At 35.6% G+C, this 19219-nt stretch overlaps 1 protein-coding gene across 12 annotated transcripts in view; it reads right to left on the reverse strand.

The window, feature by feature from the left end:
* Positions 1–19219, reverse strand: part of MAGI2 (membrane associated guanylate kinase, WW and PDZ domain containing 2) — a 703759-nt gene that overhangs the window by 72959 nt on the left and 611581 nt on the right. For 8 of the 12 annotated variants that reach the window (XM_088165869.1, XM_088165868.1, XM_088165870.1 and 5 more), the window contains 3 exons: positions 16983–17014; positions 12450–12639; positions 2300–2338 (listed from right to left, as the gene is read on the reverse strand). In XM_088165869.1, coding sequence (XP_088021995.1) covers positions 2300–2338; positions 12450–12639; positions 16983–17014 — 261 coding nt within the window. The remainder of the gene's footprint in view (positions 1–2299; positions 2339–12449; positions 12640–16982; positions 17015–19219) is intronic. The other 4 variants (XM_088165862.1, XM_088165865.1, XM_088165861.1 and 1 more) reach the window with 3 other exon arrangements.

A 19219-nucleotide genomic window follows, 5' to 3' on the forward strand; every position in this document is an offset into this window, starting at 1 on the left:
GTTTCCATTGGAGCTCATGTTTGGTAGATTTACTAAAAGGCCCTATGATTATGTAGCAGCAGTTTCAATATTCCTGAATATACACTGATTAAGTATTCTTACCATGTAAATGATTACATTTCATCTGATATTCCTCTAATGCTTGCTTCTCCAAGATTCTGGCACTCTTTTGTTCCTCACAAAGGATTGTTAGATTGTTAGATAGACCAAATTTTGTGTTTTCTTGTTGGAGCAGATTTTCAGTTGATCATACAGAGAAAATTACCTGTACTTACAGAAAGCGATACTCTTGTGCCTTGCAATATGCTACAAACTGTTGGTTAATATAACTTCATTATGGAAAATGTGTCTTTTTGTTTTCTCTTGCTAACCTAGATTAGCACCTTGTGGTTCATGCCAAGTAAGAAGTAATGAGCAGGCCTGCAGACAAGCCAATACTGAATTAACACTGTCTTTTCCAGTTTGCTTTTCCTTCCAGTCAATCTAATGTACCTTAATGACCTGTCTCCTGCAGTTCTACTGAGAGTTTCACCTTAAAGTCAATATTTTTGCTCATGTAATATGAGTATCCTTTGCCAGAATGACAATGCTCCCTGTCCTTCCTTGCCGTCTACACCTTTATATTAGAAAAATAACTTTAACTTTGCCTGCTAGTAACTTCCTTCTCTCTTTTTTTTAAAATTACAGTCATACCATTTTATTTCTTCTTTTTGTGTGAAGAAAAACTTTCTTAACAGCTCATTTGGCCTGCAAGAAAAAAACTCACACCAATTCACTTTGCTAGGCTATAAAACCAGCTGGCTCACCCATGAATTTGAGAATGGTATTGGACAAGCTGTGATCTGATCATTGCTGCACAGTGAGGAAAGTAAAGAGCACTGGAAAATTCTTTCTGGCTCCTGAACGATGGGGGATTTGCTTTAAATGTAATGGTACCAGAATAGATTGTTCCTGAACAATATGAGATCTCACAGGTGAAGATGTGATTATCAAGTCCCAGCTACCTTTCTGCACTGTATCCTCCTGAATCACTGGGTGAACTACACACTGATAGGCATGCACACAGTAATATATACCTGAAAATACTTAATTAATTTTCATTAATGCAACTCGTGAGATAACTTGAACAAGCTCTATGTGATTTTACAGTGATAAACCTGGTATTTGGGATGATCCTGTAAATGTTGATATATTTTTTTTTATTAAATCTCTTCTATCTTGCAATTAAAGGAAAGATAAAGTGCTTTACTGTAATAATTTTACAGTCTTTCTAGGTGTATTCAGCTACCTACTGGAAAGAAAAACTAATGTGGACACCTTTGTTGAAGATGGTGAAGATTTTGGTTTCATATAATTAATTATAAATTGTGATTGACACAAAACTACAATAACTTCATCTGAGTTTCAGATGCTCTTGAAAGATGTGAAAAGAAAAAAAAAACAGTCATGGATTTGCTGCTCTGCAATGTGAGTAGATTTTTAAAAAGCATACATATTCCTTCTTGATATTTATAGAGAGAAAAGCTGGCAAATAAAAACCTCAGTATGAAAATCATCAAAGAAAAGAAAAAAGAACTGGTATGCTAACAGTTATTCAATGTATAAACCCTACTGGGTTATGTAAAAACAGTCCAATGTTATATTTAATTTAGGATCTCTGTCCAACTTGTGAAGGACTGGAAAGACTTTGATAGGATTGTCAAAACAGCCTTTTTTTTTTTTTTTTTTTTTTTTTGTATGGGATGCCTATTTTAACTGTTCACTTAGTAGGATAGCACTGGGAATTCAAATATTGCTGTTTTATAAAAAAGTCCATTGCCACTTTACAAGACCAGTGCTGACTCAAAACACCCTAAAAATCTCCTGACTTTGAAAGTTTTTGCTTTTACATTTTTACAGCACAAGTATGGAAGCACGGAATTGGTGATAGAATTAAGATAGAATTAAATTCAGTTAAAAAATGACTGCTTAAACTCAGATTTGGGCATGAGCTATAGAGATACACTTTTATACTAAAGAGTGAACAATAATATGAAAGTACACATAAAACACAGTAAAACATAAAAAAAACTGGCTGAGGAAAAAGAAATACCTTTCCCTGCTCAAAATGCAAATTTATTTTAAAAAGATTTGGTATAAGTATTCTACAACCCCACAAAGATCATACACAATAAAATGGTGACTGGGCAGTCATGGCTGTCCATCATCTTGAGAAATGATTAAAAAAAGAAGAATAGCTGAAACATAAAATGAAGGACAACTAGTTTACAGAAAACAAAGGCTGAAGAATACTTGCCAGAGGAATCCGCTCGAAAACCAGTCCTGGGCAGCACTTGTTCTGAATAGGAAAATGGGGAATTAAAAGTGAAATACATTTCTCAAGTTATTTAAAGATGGAGCATCAATTTCTCTGCTGTGTTTTCAATTACTAAAATGCATTTTCTATTTTTTCTTGAAATTTTGTTTTATCCTCCCCTCCTTCTTTACTTTCCCTGTGGTACATGTATATATTCTGGCTATATTAAGACCTCCCTGACCATTTCTGTGCAAAGTGAAGGAGATGGTGAGGTAGTAATGTTTCTTTTACACAATGTAGGTTCTGATGAAGATTAAATTTTTAGTTTGGTTAAAAACTGTGAAAAATAGTGACAATATTTGTGCTTATTCAAGTACAGCAATAAAAGGGGAAGTTTAATGGATGTACTTAGATGACTTGACTTCAGATGACTTGACCCCTGCTTTTATACAACTCAATTGCAAAATGTCTTTTATCATCAAGAAGAGGAAGATTTTTCTAGAGGGATGTATATTGCCAGTAAGAACAACTGATTTTACATGAAGGTAAATCCCTTTAACATAATTTTTGTGCAGGTAGTTTCAAATTATTTGTATTTCACTATATGAATTGCAGCAAGTAACTGTCATGTTTTCATAAAAAGCTATTTTGCTTGCATTAGAAGAATCTGGATGACTCCATAGCTGAATTCAGTCATGCCTCCTTTTCTAATTTTGAAATGTTCTGAACAAGAATTTCTGTTTTATTATTTTGGCAGCACCCAGAGTGAATTGCAAAACATTCCAAAACAGAGGTGATTTTTTTTGGCCTATACACAACAAAAGGGCAAATAAGGTATCCCATTTATGTGACTCTAAGCCACATATCATACCATGCATATTTCATGCTATAAAGGAGGTAAGGTCTTTCACAACAGCATTTGTAGGACAGTGATGCAACCTCTGAGTATATACTATCTTTCTAAGACAGCAGGGTGTGGTGAGAGACATAAGAGAGCATTTCCTATGTGGGAAGCTGTGTACCACTTTGAAAGAGTTTAGACTAAGGCTACCTGCCTAAAGGCAGCATGGGCTGCAGTGGCAGCAGCTGAATGATTCAGACTTCACTTGAGATAATACTGAACTGGTTGTTGCAGGGCAAAGATATGTTCCAAGACATCTCCCAAGAATAGAGGTGTTTAAGTTTTTGGTAAGGATATTTAGATAACAGCCTTGACCTGTCCAAATCCAGGTCACTGAATGGGGACATCCATTTGGATTTGGTGTTCCTGTTGCATTTTTGTTTAGTCTGTGTTGAGTTGTGTCATGTGGGCTATGCTGTTTGACCCTAAAGGTGGCTGCATGTCTTTCACAGTTAAAGGAGACAACTCCTTCACACACTTGAGATTTTGTACAGTGATTTGGGAGTCTTCAGGTGAGACGTGCTATTTAAATGTAAAATGTTACACCAGCACAGCCCCTGAAAACCAAACCTTTGCAACTGATGCTGCTCCACTGCAAACTTGGAGAAATGATTTTTTTTTACTCACAGCCTTTCAAGATTTTAATGTAACTCTTAAAAGAGACAAAATGATTTTAATGTAGATAAAGCAATTTCATCTTGATAGCCTCAATAAGGTTTTAGTTTGAAGGTACAAAAGCTTTTTCTCTTGGTCACTCAGCTAGAATTGCTCTTTGGAGCTGCTATAAGATTGGTTTCATTCTGTTTCCATTTCTGCTTGCAGTCACTCTAATATCACCCAAAACCAGCCTCAAGCAGCAAAGTGAAAGAATAACCACCATTCTCAAATATGACCAATTAGGGAACAACTTGCTCTGTGAAGATAGACATATATTTTAAGTAAGATAGCAGTATCCTTTTTTGGGAACTGTTATTTGTGGTCAAGCAAAAGTGCCCATCAATGAGGTGGTTTCCTTCAAAACTAATCTCATGAAGTCTGATATGGATTTTGTTCCTTTGCCTTGCAGAACTTCATGTAAATTCTCACATTGTTAATTATCATCTTGTAATCAATCATTCAACACCTAGCATGTGTTTTCACTGTAGTTTAGGAGTTCACACATGAAAATTGGAACTGTGCTATGCTGAAGATGCTGAATCAAGCCCTAAATTTTTTAAATGCCTGATCACCAGAAGGATAAATCTAGGTGCAGATTTGTGGTTTTGGTAACCGTAGCAAAGCAATGTTCATATAAGGAAGAGTCTACTGTCAGCAGGATGAGTGTTCAGTACACGTAATTGTGATAATGTCACTGACACTCTGGAAAACAAAATATTTCCTCTAAGTAGCTGTGTTCATGTGACAAACAAACTGTTAGCAAATAGCATAAAACTTCAAAAGAAGAAAGATCTGTAAAGAACCTGTAACATAGAGGAAGGGACTGAATTAGCACTGTAAAATGCAGAGATAGTATTTTTTTTCAAAACTCACCTAATTCTGTGCTCAAAGACCCTACAGTAAAGCAACTTCCAACAGAGGAGGAAGGAGTGCTGGGCTGGTCCTCAGCTGAGCAGAATGCATGTCATGTGTCCTGATGCCTTCTATCTGCTAAGGATAAACTGAGCTGGTAATTTTACCAGAATACTGAGAGACTCTAGTAAGGTTTGTTTTATAGAAATCCATCAATTAGATTTATAGAAAACTAACCTTGCACAAGGCAACTTGAAACTTTCTATTAATTTGTTATTAAATTAATTTTGACATTTTCTAAACTTTTAATAGATTTTTTTCAGTATGTTGGATGTCCTGCCTCCACCTCATAGGAAATGAGGTAGAAGAATTAAATTTTGGAGAGGTCAGGACAAAGAGACAAGTATACCCAATAAATACTGCCACCATGAAGAGGCATTCAAAGTGCTGAAAATTTTAAAATGATGATATAAGATTTCTGTGTTTCCCCTGTGATGCCTTTTTGATTGAACCTCTGCAACTGCATTGCCATGAGTAGTTGTAGTCTTTAATGTGAAATAGGAATGAAGTACTTACAAAGCAGAGCTTGAAAGTATAATAAAATACTTGCTAAATTTACTGATTTAATTTTTTTTTTTGTTCAGCTAAGCTGTCCTAGAAATAAGAATCAGGAAAATAAAACTAAGAAATCTTCTGAACTGTTATTTGTATAAAACTACAATTAAAATAAATCTCTACCATGGTGATGACTCCCTGTGCTCTGGAGAACAAGGATGCAGCTCTGTATTTTGAGGAGTCTTGCCATACATCAAGATTTGGGGGTTGGAAGTAGATCACTTCCAACCCAAACCATTCTATGGCAATCATTCTATGATTCTTTGCATATCAGATGACTACGAAGCCAAGATTAACTTTGCTATTAGAAGATAGAACAGTAAAAATCTTGCATACCTGCCTTCTTGTTTAGTCTAAAATAAATTGCTCTTATGGATTAATTTCATTTTCCCTAATTCATTTTAAACTGGAAACTGTACAAATTTGTGAAAACAGATAAGCAGTAGACAAGACCTGGGACACAATCCTGATTTATATGAAATCAATGGTGAAAAGAGCAGAATTCTTTGCTGTCAAGATACAGCTATAGGAGCACAATTCACCCACAATGTGGCACAAGGGTATTTTTATTTACACCAGTGGAGCCACTGGTATTCTCTGGAGGAAGAATTATGCTGATGAAAGCTAGGGACAAGAATTAGTAATACTTCTTTTCCATATTCTGTTGTTTTCTGGATCAGTCTTTGCTGAATTCTAAATACATGGAACAAAACTAGCACAAGGGAACATCGATATTTCAGTATCTCAGTATTACCATGCTTCAGTTAAACAGGAGCTCCACAAGTGAGAAGAATGAGTGTGATTATGCTGCAATGTCCTTTCCAAAGCTGTGCAAGCAGCAGTTGGACACAGCTCATAGGCAATGCAGCATCCACTTGTGTCATGCACCTGTGGCCAACTCCCCGATGCCTACAAGTCAGTTCTCTTAAATTTTTACTTTGACTCTTAAGTACACGCTGCCACTTTGCAGATCAAAATCTCTTTGTTTATCTCTTAGTGAAGTGTAAAGTGCTAAAGAGAAAGAAATACTGCATCTTTAGCACTGCCATCAGCTGTAAAACTGACACTTCATATTAGCACAGGTCATTAGAGACCTACTTTGCAATCCAGCAATCAGAATTGTTTTACGTCCATGGTACTGTGATGACTATACACTCATAATTCCATTTGAAAATGCTTTTGGTTTCACTGTCAGTTCCTATAAGCAACAAATCCATTTTGTCATGGTAATTCTTTCTGCAGTGACGAACAATACAAAACCATTTGACATTAGTCTGCTACATTTCCTCTCCTTTTATTGTATATCATCTCTTATTAACGAGGCTTATATTCATCTAGTAATATAAGTTCTTAGACCATCTCCATGCTGTTGCTTAGGGTACCAAGAGATGCAAGGAAAACACCAATATGGACTGTTTGGAAACTGCTTTGAAAAATTCCCTTCCTATACCTCAGTTATTAATTCTCTAGATCAAGGAGTAATTCGATGATAATAGACCTTAATTAGCAATTTCTCAATACTTTTATTTACTAAGTGAAGGCAGGCATGACTTACTGACATAAGGGGCACTAACTGGTGAATAGACATACTGAAAGATATGGTAAACTGAGTACAAAGAAGGTTTGAAACTAGAACCTGATTTTCTGGTTTATAGTCCCAAACCCCTTACCCATACAAAACCCCCTCTATACAATACTTCAGAATACTATGTATTTAATGCTATCATAGTTCAGCATATATATACATCTGTACACAGATGTACAGACAGGTATGTGAAAGCACCATAACCAATATGTGATTTCTTTTTAGAATAAAAATGAGCCAAAATGGGAAAAAAATATTAGAGGAATTTTTTTTTGTCAGGAAAATATTGTCTGGAAAAAGTGGTAATACCAATCATGTGAAAAATTTCCTTCAATTTTTAATATTTTCAATCTTTAATTTTTAACTGTAACTCTTCAGCCAACAAGTACTGGCAGGAAAATTCTGCTTAGCTGCAGACTATGCCATAAAATCCCTCAGGTGTTAATGCATTCAGTGCTAGATACCTAATATATTTTTTTATGTTCCATGAGTATCAAGTTTAGGAAACCCTGACTGCCTTAGTATTTTTCTGCAAGACTGGTATTTTTGTAGTCACACATTATGAATCAATAAAATGGTGTCTGACAAATCTTTCCTACTTTTCTGCATATTTGTGCTGAAAACCTGGAGTGATGCTCCAGAGGAAAGGTAGCCCGTGAATATGAAGTGCTCGTCTGTGACCCTTACAGAAAGGTATTTATAAGTCTGCCTAAGAATACACCCTATTTCGTGGAGGCTAATTATGCAAATACATTTTCTATTTACATATTTCATATTACATATTTACATCTTTCAGGTGTTGGTGAACTTTGCTTTTTGGTTCTTTTCCAATTTTTAAAAATATCTGGCAGCAAAAAAAAAAAAAATTCATAAAACAGCTGAAAGGGACTTGAGAAATTCAAAATACTGTGGTCAGAGGAAGAAATAATATTGGAGATTTTAAAGAAAGTAACCTTTGTCCTTCCAGCTAAAGGTGGAACTGTAATTGTTTATATTTCACTTTTAATGAGAGCTTATCACTGGCTTATCTCATTCTTCCTACTGGCATTTCTGTGTCACATCACCAGTCTTGGCTACCACACTAACTGAAGGATGTATTTAACCCAATAAATATAAAAAATGTTTTATTTTACCTCTTTCCTTAGAGAATATAACCTCAAATTTCTGTTATAACTGGAGAAATATTATGGGATTATGATTCTCAACAGCTTTGTGACTCCTGGTTGATTAATGTCTGCCTACAGGGGTATCTGAACAAAGTTTTTTATAAACTGTGAATCTACAATAAACAGAGCTCATAAAATATAAGATAGGATAAGGAGAATTTATGATAGAAAAATTTAAAATCCAGGTGAATGAGTTCTCCTAATGATAACTCTAGGGCTCCAATTACAGCTGTAACAATCTCCTGCATATGAAGTCATAATTTTTTCATTAATAGGAAATTCTTGATCTGATGTTCCATTTTCTACCTTCTGTACCTAACCTAGTTATCAGGAGAGTCACACTGTCACTTATAATCTAACAATTTTCGTAAGGAGAAATAAGTTAAAGCTTTTGCTTTGAATTAATAGTAGGACAGAAAAAAGGAAAAAGTATCCAGTTGAGAAAATTATGTCACACCAGAAAGTCAGGCAGGTATTCTTGATCATGGAGAAGAAATAAGAAGAGAAGGGGGAAGCGGGTAAAAAAAAAAAAAAACAACCCCAAAACAATAAGCAAAAAAAATCCCCAAACCCAGAGTGACACAGTAAAGAAAGAAAACATCAACCGATTTCCCATCTTGTGCTTTTAAGCAGTTGTTTTAGGTGATGTGGTAGTCCTCCTCAGTATTTGGAAACCCCTCATTCTCCTTTTATATCTGCTTGGAGCTTTGAGCATAGGTGACAGCAGAGGCTGGTGACAGCGAAGAGGGAAGAGCTGACAGGTAACAACTAACTCAAGAAAAAACAATTTTCAAAAATACTATACTTCCAAAATAGAGTTGCACTCTGTTTTTGTACTAATGCATCGTTTGATTGCCTCTATGAAACTATTTCCCATGCAGAAGTGGTAGTGCTTTGTAATTCATATGTAATCATTACAAACTGAAATCTTCCCATCACACAGGGTCTTGCAGGTTCTTCATGTTCTTTAGGTGGAAAAACATTCCTGAAGAATGAAAATAATCCTTTTTCATTGAGGCTTCCTGTTTGAACCCCCCTGTTCTTGCCATCATTAGGTAGGGATGAGCTACAGGCAACACAATGGTCTAGCTCTTGCTCTGCTTCTTGCCATGTTGCTTGTGCTCCCCACAGAACTACCCTGTTTTTCACAACTTGCTTCACTCCCTCTCTAAATGGCAAGCAGGAGCTTTTATGAGGTCCTGGTGAGTGCTGACTTTGGGGAAAAGGCTCTGTAGAAATTCAGAGCTATAGAGGTACAAAAATGAACTGTTTAGTAACAGAGTCTCACAGTGAAAGAAACAAAAATTTTGCACTATCTCTTTCTTTTTTGAATTTTCCGGGTCATGAGTGTTCACTTCTCTGCCCTACTTTTAGAAGATGAAAAGAAGGTCTTGCCAGGAGATAAGACAAACTTGCTTTGAGATAAGAAGCACTTCAAAACACCAAGTAGCTGAACTTTTCCTGTGCACTTTTAGGGTATGTTCTTCACAAAGATAACCAACCTGACATTGCCATATGGTAGGAAAGAGTGTTGTCTAGAAACTCTCCCTCCTATATACTCAATTTAGATTACAATTACTTGACTCAATAATGGATTTCCTTCCTGTTGTTTCCATCTTCAGGAAACAGGACAACTACGTGGTGCTAAGGCTTGACAATGCGTGCTTATGGCATTCATGAAACAAAAATGTCAGGGAGAATAGAAATCTTTGGAGGCAGCTATTTATAAATAAGGGATATGAATGAATGTAGACAAGATCTAGTTGGGAACTGTGGAATCAAATCTTAGAGAAAATGTTGAGGAGATAGTGGTGAAAGAAGATAAAACATTAAAGTTTCCCAGATTAACTGGAAGATGGGACACTGCTAGAAATCTATGATAAAGTTACTGTAGTCTTGCTTTTCATCCCTCACTTTCTTGTTTTGGGCCTAGGAGCTTTACAATTTTTAATTCTTCGTTTTTCCAGGCAGCTGGTTGAAAACATCTCATATACAGTCTCCAGTTACCTTTTGGACAGAACTAAAAGGAAATTATATTATTGAAACCAGGCTTTAGCATAACTCCAACCCACGTGTTAGACACTCTTCCTGTGGTAAAGCATATACTCCTTAACACAATAGATCATATACCTTAAAATGGAGTTCATGTTGGTCAAAGAAGTGCTCAGAAAACTTGAAGAAAGCACCCATGAATATTGAATGGTGTAATATATCTTGTAATGCAGTATATAACCTTTTGGGGTTAAGTGTGTCTTTGTAGTTGATGTTAGATCTATATTCCCACAGTTTTATGAAAGGCACATATGGATCCAGTCTACATCAGGGATCAGGATATAAGAAAATGCCATATAAATATGTAGGTCATATATCTATATGGCATTTATAATATTTTCTTAATTGTCTCAGAGAGATATTTGTTTCAATGCAGGAAGTCTGCACTCTTGGCCTGATGACTTTAACTACTGAAGATGGTTCTGACTGTTGAGTGGAAAGATTTTTGTTAAACTACTAAAAGCTGTCGATATGGGAAACGATTATTTGCAAAGGGCTTTCTGTTTGTTAGAGCTCTATACAAAGCCAAGAGTTTTTTCCATAGAGGTGCTGAACTTGATAAAATTCTTTCTAACTATGGAACGGATTCTTTTCCTTTTAATTTATCATTTACCAAATTCTATCACTTTGGAGAATAACATTTCAGTTCAAGCAAATGTTTTTATCTATGTATTAGTCTAGCCCTTAATGCACAAGAGAAAGTGAAAGAGGGGAGATGTCTGAAAACTATTTGCTATCTTTACTCAAAACTACTACTATTTCTTTCAAACTTATTTGGCCTACTCCACACTGTATCCTGATCCATATTTCAATGAGTTTTAAATTTCAAAAATTATAGTCTCTTTTTGTACATTGTGTTGGGAATACCAGCCAACATGGACTACATGCTGTTTGTAAATATACTGGAAAGTTTAGTTTCTATGCCTAACAGTTTATAATTGAAGATCAAATACTTTTTTTACAGGGGTCTCAGTAAGTTCTCAAACTCATATTTAGGGTGAGTAAGATACTTGGTATTCCTCAAAAAAGCCAGCAATTTATTTAAGTAAATAGAGTCAAATTTGGGATCTTAATTCCAGGTACTTGTTAAATAAATAGAAAACTCAACAACTATCTCCCACAAAAAAAAAAAGTCTGGATTATGGAGAGTGAGTTTGTGAGTTTTCTGACAGAAGATGGTGGCACTGGCCACAGTGGCAAAGAACTGAGGAATATGAAATGCAGCTTCCAGACTGGATCAGGGTTTACTTGGAGTTGATGTAAAACAAATTCTGGTATTCCTCCAGCATATCCATTCTTGAGGGGACTGGGAATACCAAAGCCAAAGAGGAGATGCTGATGCTGTAACTAATGTATAGGTACAGGCAAGTAAGAATGGTATGAACCCAGTGCTGGGGACAATAATGTATTTCCTTCAGACTAACCCTTTGCATGCTGAAGAAATGTGAATATTCTAGGTCTCTAGGCCAACTAATATTAATGGGCTGCTCTAAATCAGCTCCAATATTTTATGTGTAATTTATAGCATATTTTGATCTACAGGCTCAAGTATTTTACAAAATGAATTGAAAGGTGGAATGTGCAAGTAGTGGCAGTAGTGAAGAAGCTTTCAGTAAAACGGTAAACTATTTTTAAGAATTTATCTTAATAAGTGCAAAGGCTGCAGAAAATTGAGAGCAATATTTTTAGCTAAAATGTTCTTTACAAAAGGAGTAAATAAATCTAAGCCCTTTTATTATTGTAAAAAATATGGGATGTATTTCCAAAAACATGAGAAATTAAATCAAGATGAGCATCTTGATAGCTCAGTACTGTTTTGTATAGGTCTTCAAATAGTACTTTATGGTATGGGTTGCTTTCTAACCAAGGACAATGTGAAAACTTGTCAAAGACATTTTTGTAAAAACAAATACATTTGAAATTTCTTTAACAAACGTCACTTTGAAGTGAAAGTAGGTGAAACTCTTTTTTTCATTGACAAATTCACATCTTTCTATTGGTTGACTATGAAGAAAAGAAAGTAAAATGTGGTGGTACATATACTGCGCTATACCAAGGATTTAACAGTCAAAATGGGGTGATCAAAAATACAAGGAAAAAACCACCTATGAAAGTCAAATATGAGAATCTAGGCAAGATGTAAGAAAATATGTAAGTGTATAATTTTGGAAACATTTATAATGGCCTCTATTTACTGGAAAGGAATGTAGTTTCTTTCTATAAATTACAAAAGATAATTGCAGAAAATTATGCCAACAGTGACACATTCATAGGCAAAATTTTAAATACTAAATGGTCAGCAGGGTCAAGAGAGCTTTCACTTACGCCTACTTTCATAAATAGCTCTTGATTTCTCATACAGCTCATAGGGGTCCGGTTTTCTTGGATCAAAGGCCTCTGTTGAATCAGGAAATGAACTCCTGTGAAGAGTGGGTGGATAGGGAATATTCTGTGGCATAGCTGGAGCAGACACACTTGTTTGAGGGCTGCCTTGATTCTCCCATCGTTCCATCATCTGGAATGAAAACATGCAGAGAATAAAAATGAAGTTTTGCAAGTACTGTGGCTTCCACGATGAGACCAAAGACAGTGATTTCTGTTGACGATGTGCTTTGTAAAATTAGTAAATATTTACTGCCTTTTAAAATAAAAGATGTGTGTTGTGCTGTTTATAAAATGACTTGCCTAAAAATGCACTTCTTAATTTGCTGCTCAGGGCAAAACGAGACCTTTCTCAGGTTAGATTAGGCCCAGCATTACCTCTGAAGCATATGGAGTGCCTCTCACAGAATGTGCTGAGCTACTGGAAATGATTTGCTAAAGGTGGAATCTGTGGGTGTGTAAAAACAAAATTATCAGATTCATCAAAATACATAATATACATGAAGGTAGTGCTTCACAAAGAAGAGACGGACTGTGTAGCAAGTGAATGACCTGTATCTTCTGAGAATACATGAAAATAACTAGCTGCCCAGGGAGAAGCAGATAACTGTAACTGGGAGCAGAATTTACACCTCCAACTGAAGGTTTAAAAAACCAAAATCAAAACCAAAAGAAAATCAAAACAAATCAAAACTGAAGAGAAAATTCTTACAGCACATATTCAAGCATCTAGTGTTCAAAAAAACCCACTAAATTGGCATTATACAATCAAGTTTCCAAGCACAGGATAAGGCTTTCAACTCTTCCAGGCCATTTACAGGAAAGAAGCCTACAGCAGCCTATTGTCTATGCATGAAAGACACCTCAGTTCACGCTTTTTTCAAGCCTGTCTTTAGCAGTCTTACACGTACATCAAGCTTAAAGATATGATAGGCTGTCCAAAAGAAGGCTTGAGGATCTGCCTTTTTTTTTTTTTTTTTAAGAAGCTGGCTACTAATCAAATTGCATTAGCAAATTTCTTTGAAGAGACTGAATTAAACAAAACACAAATGTTTATCCCAGGAAATGAGTACTTGGCTATTTCTATAACCCCTCCTGAGGACAAGGGTGGTAAAGCCTCCAGAACAGTGTGTTCTCACACATAACCCAACCATGGTGATTACACAAAAAATGCCTCTTGGCAACAAACTGATCTGTAATTAAATTGCACTGACTTCTATTGTTTTATCAGCCAAGCTTTATCAAAGATGATTGCAGGTTTACAGTGAGCTTGCTCTACAAATTCTGTGACTATAGTTTGTCTTTGGTTTCAGAGTTTAGGGTCAGCAGGCAGGCTTCACTCTCTCTTCTGGTGATTAATTGCATCAGGGTTTTTTCACACCAACTATGTGTGGACTATGGATGTTTTAGTGTCCTCCTGGTGAATATGCTGAATAACCATCCTGATGCATCTCCCAGGTGATCTGACCTTCTTAGGCTCACACTTAAGAACAAGCAGATTATAGATATTGGCCACTTCAGTTGTCGAGGACCTCATTCTTTTACAAAGTATTATTATGATTCAAGCTGTGTTTCTGTCAGAATTTCAGCAGTAAGTAGGGCTGGTTCATTCAAAACTGTAAGTATGTGCATTCTGTGCAATACAGTGGCACACAGAAATGCCTGAGCTGCCATTGAAACAGCTTAGGTACAGGAATGTACCTTGGGTACTGTCAGGTACCCCTTACACCAAGATAAATTTATCCTCTGCAAATAATTGCTCTTTGGGTAAATTAGCCTGTGAGGTAAGTCACATGAATAGCACAGTACTACTTCTGACAGCCCAAAAGAAATTACCTCCAGTAGCTATAAACACATATACAATACATAATTGCATTATGGAAGTGCAAATTCAAAGGTCTCTAGAAACATACCTGATTATGACCCCTATGTCTAAACAGGAAAGAAGAACTAAGCTCAATTCAAGCTCCTTATGATAAGGAAATTACCAGAAAAATATGTTTAGACTTTACCTTCCCATAGGATCTAAAAGAAGAACACAAGCCAGTGAAACCAAACTATCTATCTTATCATTATGAAGAGGAAAGACATGCAGGGCCATGTCTGTCTAGAAGTGAAAGATTCCTAATTTCTTGGAAAGTGCTGGGGAAATAGATCACTTACCTCTTTCAAAATGCGAAACTGGACAAAATTAAAATACTTAAAGAAATATTTAAAAAAAGAAAGAAAAATATAATTATCTTTGATGAGGAAACTTTACCCTGGAGAAAGGACAGGAAACTGGAGATCAATTGGCAAAACCCTACTGGGTCCCATATGTCTAATTCTTGCTTGCTGGTTAGTTCTAAATCTTCAAGTGTGAAGTTCAACCAGCTAAATAAGCAGATAAACAGAAGGGGAATTATATCTCCCAAACCCATACCAACTAATTAAACAGTCACCTAGTGTTCAGTAATGGAAGTTATCATAATGCTACTACAGAAAAGAAGGTAAGTGAAAGTGAGTAAGCACATTAGTGAGTGCAGGGTATCAAATCCAAATTGGGGCAATGGTTTGGTGACATTGCTCATAGTAATTTTGTACTAATATTATACATGATATACATATATAATATATGCACTATATACATAGGAACCACTGGAAATATCTGTTACCCCAGGTTACTTTGCTTTCCTGTGCTGTTACACAGATACAGGCTGTGCTGAGGTGTTGGGGAGGCTTTCTAAACCTCCTGTGCTGGCCTTACTGCTTCACACTGGCTGCAGACAGTGCTACAGCACTTGGTTTCAACCTTATCCTCAGGCCTTGGATACAAGAAATTTATGTCTGACTATTTCTCTAGTTAAAAGTGGTGACAGACAGAGGAATTCACACTACCTTAACTCAGTTAATAATTTGTGAAATCTCTTGCTGAGATTACCCCAAAATGGGGTTGCTGTGAGCCGTCAGCCTGCCTGCAGGTACAGCACACAATGGTGTTATATTATTCGGTGAGCCCTGGTTTCCTTACACCATTGCATGAAAAACTGCATCAATTCAGGTTGTTTTTCTAGATTCTGATTATTGGGAAGTGCTACTGGAGCATGAACTACCATACTGTTTATATAACAAAATGTTGCAGAAAATTGTCAACAATAAATACACTGATATTTATATATTTGATGTGTAAATGAAAAGGCTGAGTATGGACAGGAGGAGGTCTTCAAATGTGGATCTTTAACAAGTGAGCTCCAAGCTATCTTTATCCTCACTTTTTATCTGAGATTAAAGGCTGAACACCCCAGCCATTCAAGAGTCTTAAACTAGAGGGAGCAAGCCAGCCTTTAATAATCTGATTTATTTTCACAAATGTCCTGCTGCATAGATCAACAATGAAACTTATGTAATACTTATTCCAATATATTGTATACAGACGCTATCCTTTTACAGGAAAATCACCATAAACTGAAGCAGTCTCATAAATTGCATCAGCTGATTAATTGCTATTTGTACTTGACATGGTACAAAAGTCCTTTTGGCAAAATTTACACATGCCATGCTCCAATAAGAGAGTACGTAAAGTTGTTCAGATTTAATGTACTTCCCCTGCCTGCTCTCTAATAAGGAGGCTCTAAGTCCTTTGAAAGGTATTGCTATTGTTATTCCTATTGCTCTTAGAAGTTTTCACGATCTATTTTCCTCTACACACCCTTGATGAGAATTAAGAATTGCTCTAAGGTCCATAAAATATCAATAAAAAAGCCAAATTAAAAAAAAAAAAACAAAAATCAAAAACCAAACAAGTCCCTAAAACAATAAAACAAACCAGACATCCAAAAATAGTAGCCTACGAATTCTTTTTATACTGTGAATGTTGTCACAAATTAAAAAAATATATAGTGTGTTGTCAACAGAATAAATATAGTCATTGCTTATAGTTTTACAGTAGGAAAAGTCTTTACACTTTGGGTTTTACTATCACAATCACAGAAACACAGAAAAGTTGATTAAAAGGCACCTCAGTCAGTAATCTAGCCCATGCTCTTATTTGAAGTGTGACTATTTGCAGCTCTAGATCTCCTAATGCAAGAAGGAATAAAAATCTCTTTGAGGGTATTAAACTCAAGCCACTTGTAACCCAGAAAAATTGTATGTTGTTCATTTCAAAGAATTTGCCAAGTAGAAGACTGACTTAATTTCTGCTGCCTTCTCCTCCAGACCTCTCATTTTTAAGCCACTACATTGCTGGCGCTTGCCACCCATCTTAACATCAAGGTTTTCCTTTTTCCAAACCACTTCTGGCAGACTCCAAGTCAACAGACCTTCAGAGCTTATCAGGGAGGCCACCCCTGGTGCTGTGCCCCTTGGAGCTGGGGCTCTGCTGAGAGGTGTCTCATGAGCTGGGAACACGATGGGTAGATGAAAATCTACAGAAATTTGCCTTGCATGACAGTCATCTTATCAACTCAACGTGTACAGTTTTGAAAGGGAACTTACAGGCTTTGGAGTTTTCCATGGAGAAAAGAAACCTGAAATAAACAAAAAATAATGTTAGCAGTTTTTTCTGATGCATAAAGAATGGAGGCTAAGTGGTGTCTACGCTCCCATTCTCATTCAGGTCTGCAGATAATATTGATAGATATGAAAATTCTCTACACACAAGGGGTGAAAACACAAAACACAAGGATAATTTCTAAGAAAAAATAGATAGAAATATACATATGCATATGCATACATATGCATATACATATACATGTACATGTACATGTATATATACATATATGCAAGTAGAGCTATTGAGATCATTGCCATACTTTACAAACAGCATGGGATTAGGTTGAAATTAAAAGAACTAATCAAAAGGACTTCCAAATGTCTTGGTGGACATTGGATAAGACACCAAATGACCTGGTATTGATGTGTCAAATGCAGTCGCACCTTTAGGAAGAAGCATTCAGAACATCCCATCAACAAAACCTAATAATACAAGAGATTTTTTTAGAAGAAAAGCCTGAAGAAAAATACCTGTTTCATCAGTCTAGATAAGGTGGCCAAGTCTAGAGAGGACTGCTTATTTTGATACTGTCCTGGTTTTCAGTCTTAGCAAGAAGTCATACATGAGTATCTCTTTTACACACGTAGTTATCTCCTTTTCCTTAGTTATTGACTGATTGATAACTTGCTTCAGTGACTTTCCTAGATTTCAACTCTTGTAGCTTACAAATGTTTAAAACTCCAGATATGTCTTTTTCATAAAAGGAAATAATTTGAAACACTCATTGTAAACACTGTTCCTATTTTATGCAGTACAATGTTAAAAACCTTTGCAAACTATCAAATAAAAAGAAGCCTTACAAAGAGTACTGGGCCACATTTTTAAAATATCAACTTTCAACACAGCTTCCACTGATAAACTCATTCTCTGTTTAATAGCAAGTAAAGAAAGTCTGTGGACCTTGCTAGGTAAGATTAAAAGCTAATAACAAAGAGTGTTCATTTCCTTTGCCAGAAACAGAAATGGGGCTTTAAATGAGATATCTACTAGGAGAGCTGCTCTTTCATTCAAAAAAATGAATTCAGCTGAAAGAGTAGTACTGACTTCATTATTTCTTTTCCTAAAGTGAGTCTAAAAAGAAAATTTAAATTATGAAAGCACTGGGATAGTATCTTTCTATAGACAAATCACAACAGGAATTATATTTGCACATTTATTTAAGGTTTCTAGAATTCTGTGATAATGAGGTATTATTTTCTGCCCTGACACCTAATTAATTTCAACTGAAATATCTTGCAGTGTAAAAGCACTTGAGCCATTTGTAGTGAAACACTGGCTATTCAGTAATGCTGATGTGTGAGCTGATAGTGCTTTTTTTTTAAAAAAAAGTGTATTAGAAAAAGTAATCCTGGAAAGGTTTATGTTTACTGACTCTACAGTGCCTGGATAAAAACTGCTTTATTAACAAGTGGACAGATTTCTTTCCATCTGCAAACTCAAGCTGAGATAACAGGCATCCTTGATAGATCTGGCTTGTACATCACTTCCAGTATTAAAGAATCTGTAGCAGAAAATCTATTAAATAACTTACTGGATGACAGATGCTTACCTTTTTATTACTCACTGTGTTTCTGTACTGCTAGTAATTGTGAAAGCTAAAAAGTAATTTTCTGCTCTGAGCTAAAGATAAGACTAGAAACTTTCTCTAATCAACTTACTACCCTGATTTGTTGTTCAGAAAATACTGGTAGAGGTAACACTCCTTACTCATTGATACTGGTGCACCTCTCATAATTTCCTGTCATCAAAAATTACTCCTGATTAAACTGAAAGGTTTTTTTCCCCTATTTATTTACTATCTCCACCTAAAAATAAGTTATGCTGGAGGTATCATAAAAAAATTACTATCAATTAAAAATATAATAAGCATTTAAAAATCAAATAAACATGGACATACATCAAGATTTTTTCAAAAATCCCCTCAATTAAAAAAAATCAATTATTTGCTCAAACAAAGAGAATATTAACTTATTATATTTAGCTTGGAGGTTATGGGCACAGACTGCAACATACAAATGACAACATCTACACTCAAAAAAAAGAGAAGGCAATATTTATTCACACGGCATGAAATTATGTTAAGAAAACTAACAGATATAGGATGCCAGAGAAGTAAAAAATCCAAAGGAAAATTAAAAACAACAAAAAAAATTTGGAGATCCATATGTGTACAGAAGGA

The sequence above is a fragment of the Sturnus vulgaris genome, chromosome 5 (assembly GCF_052056855.1).
Source record: "Sturnus vulgaris isolate bStuVul1 chromosome 5, bStuVul1.hap1, whole genome shotgun sequence".
Taxonomy (NCBI): Eukaryota; Metazoa; Chordata; class Aves; order Passeriformes; family Sturnidae; genus Sturnus; species Sturnus vulgaris.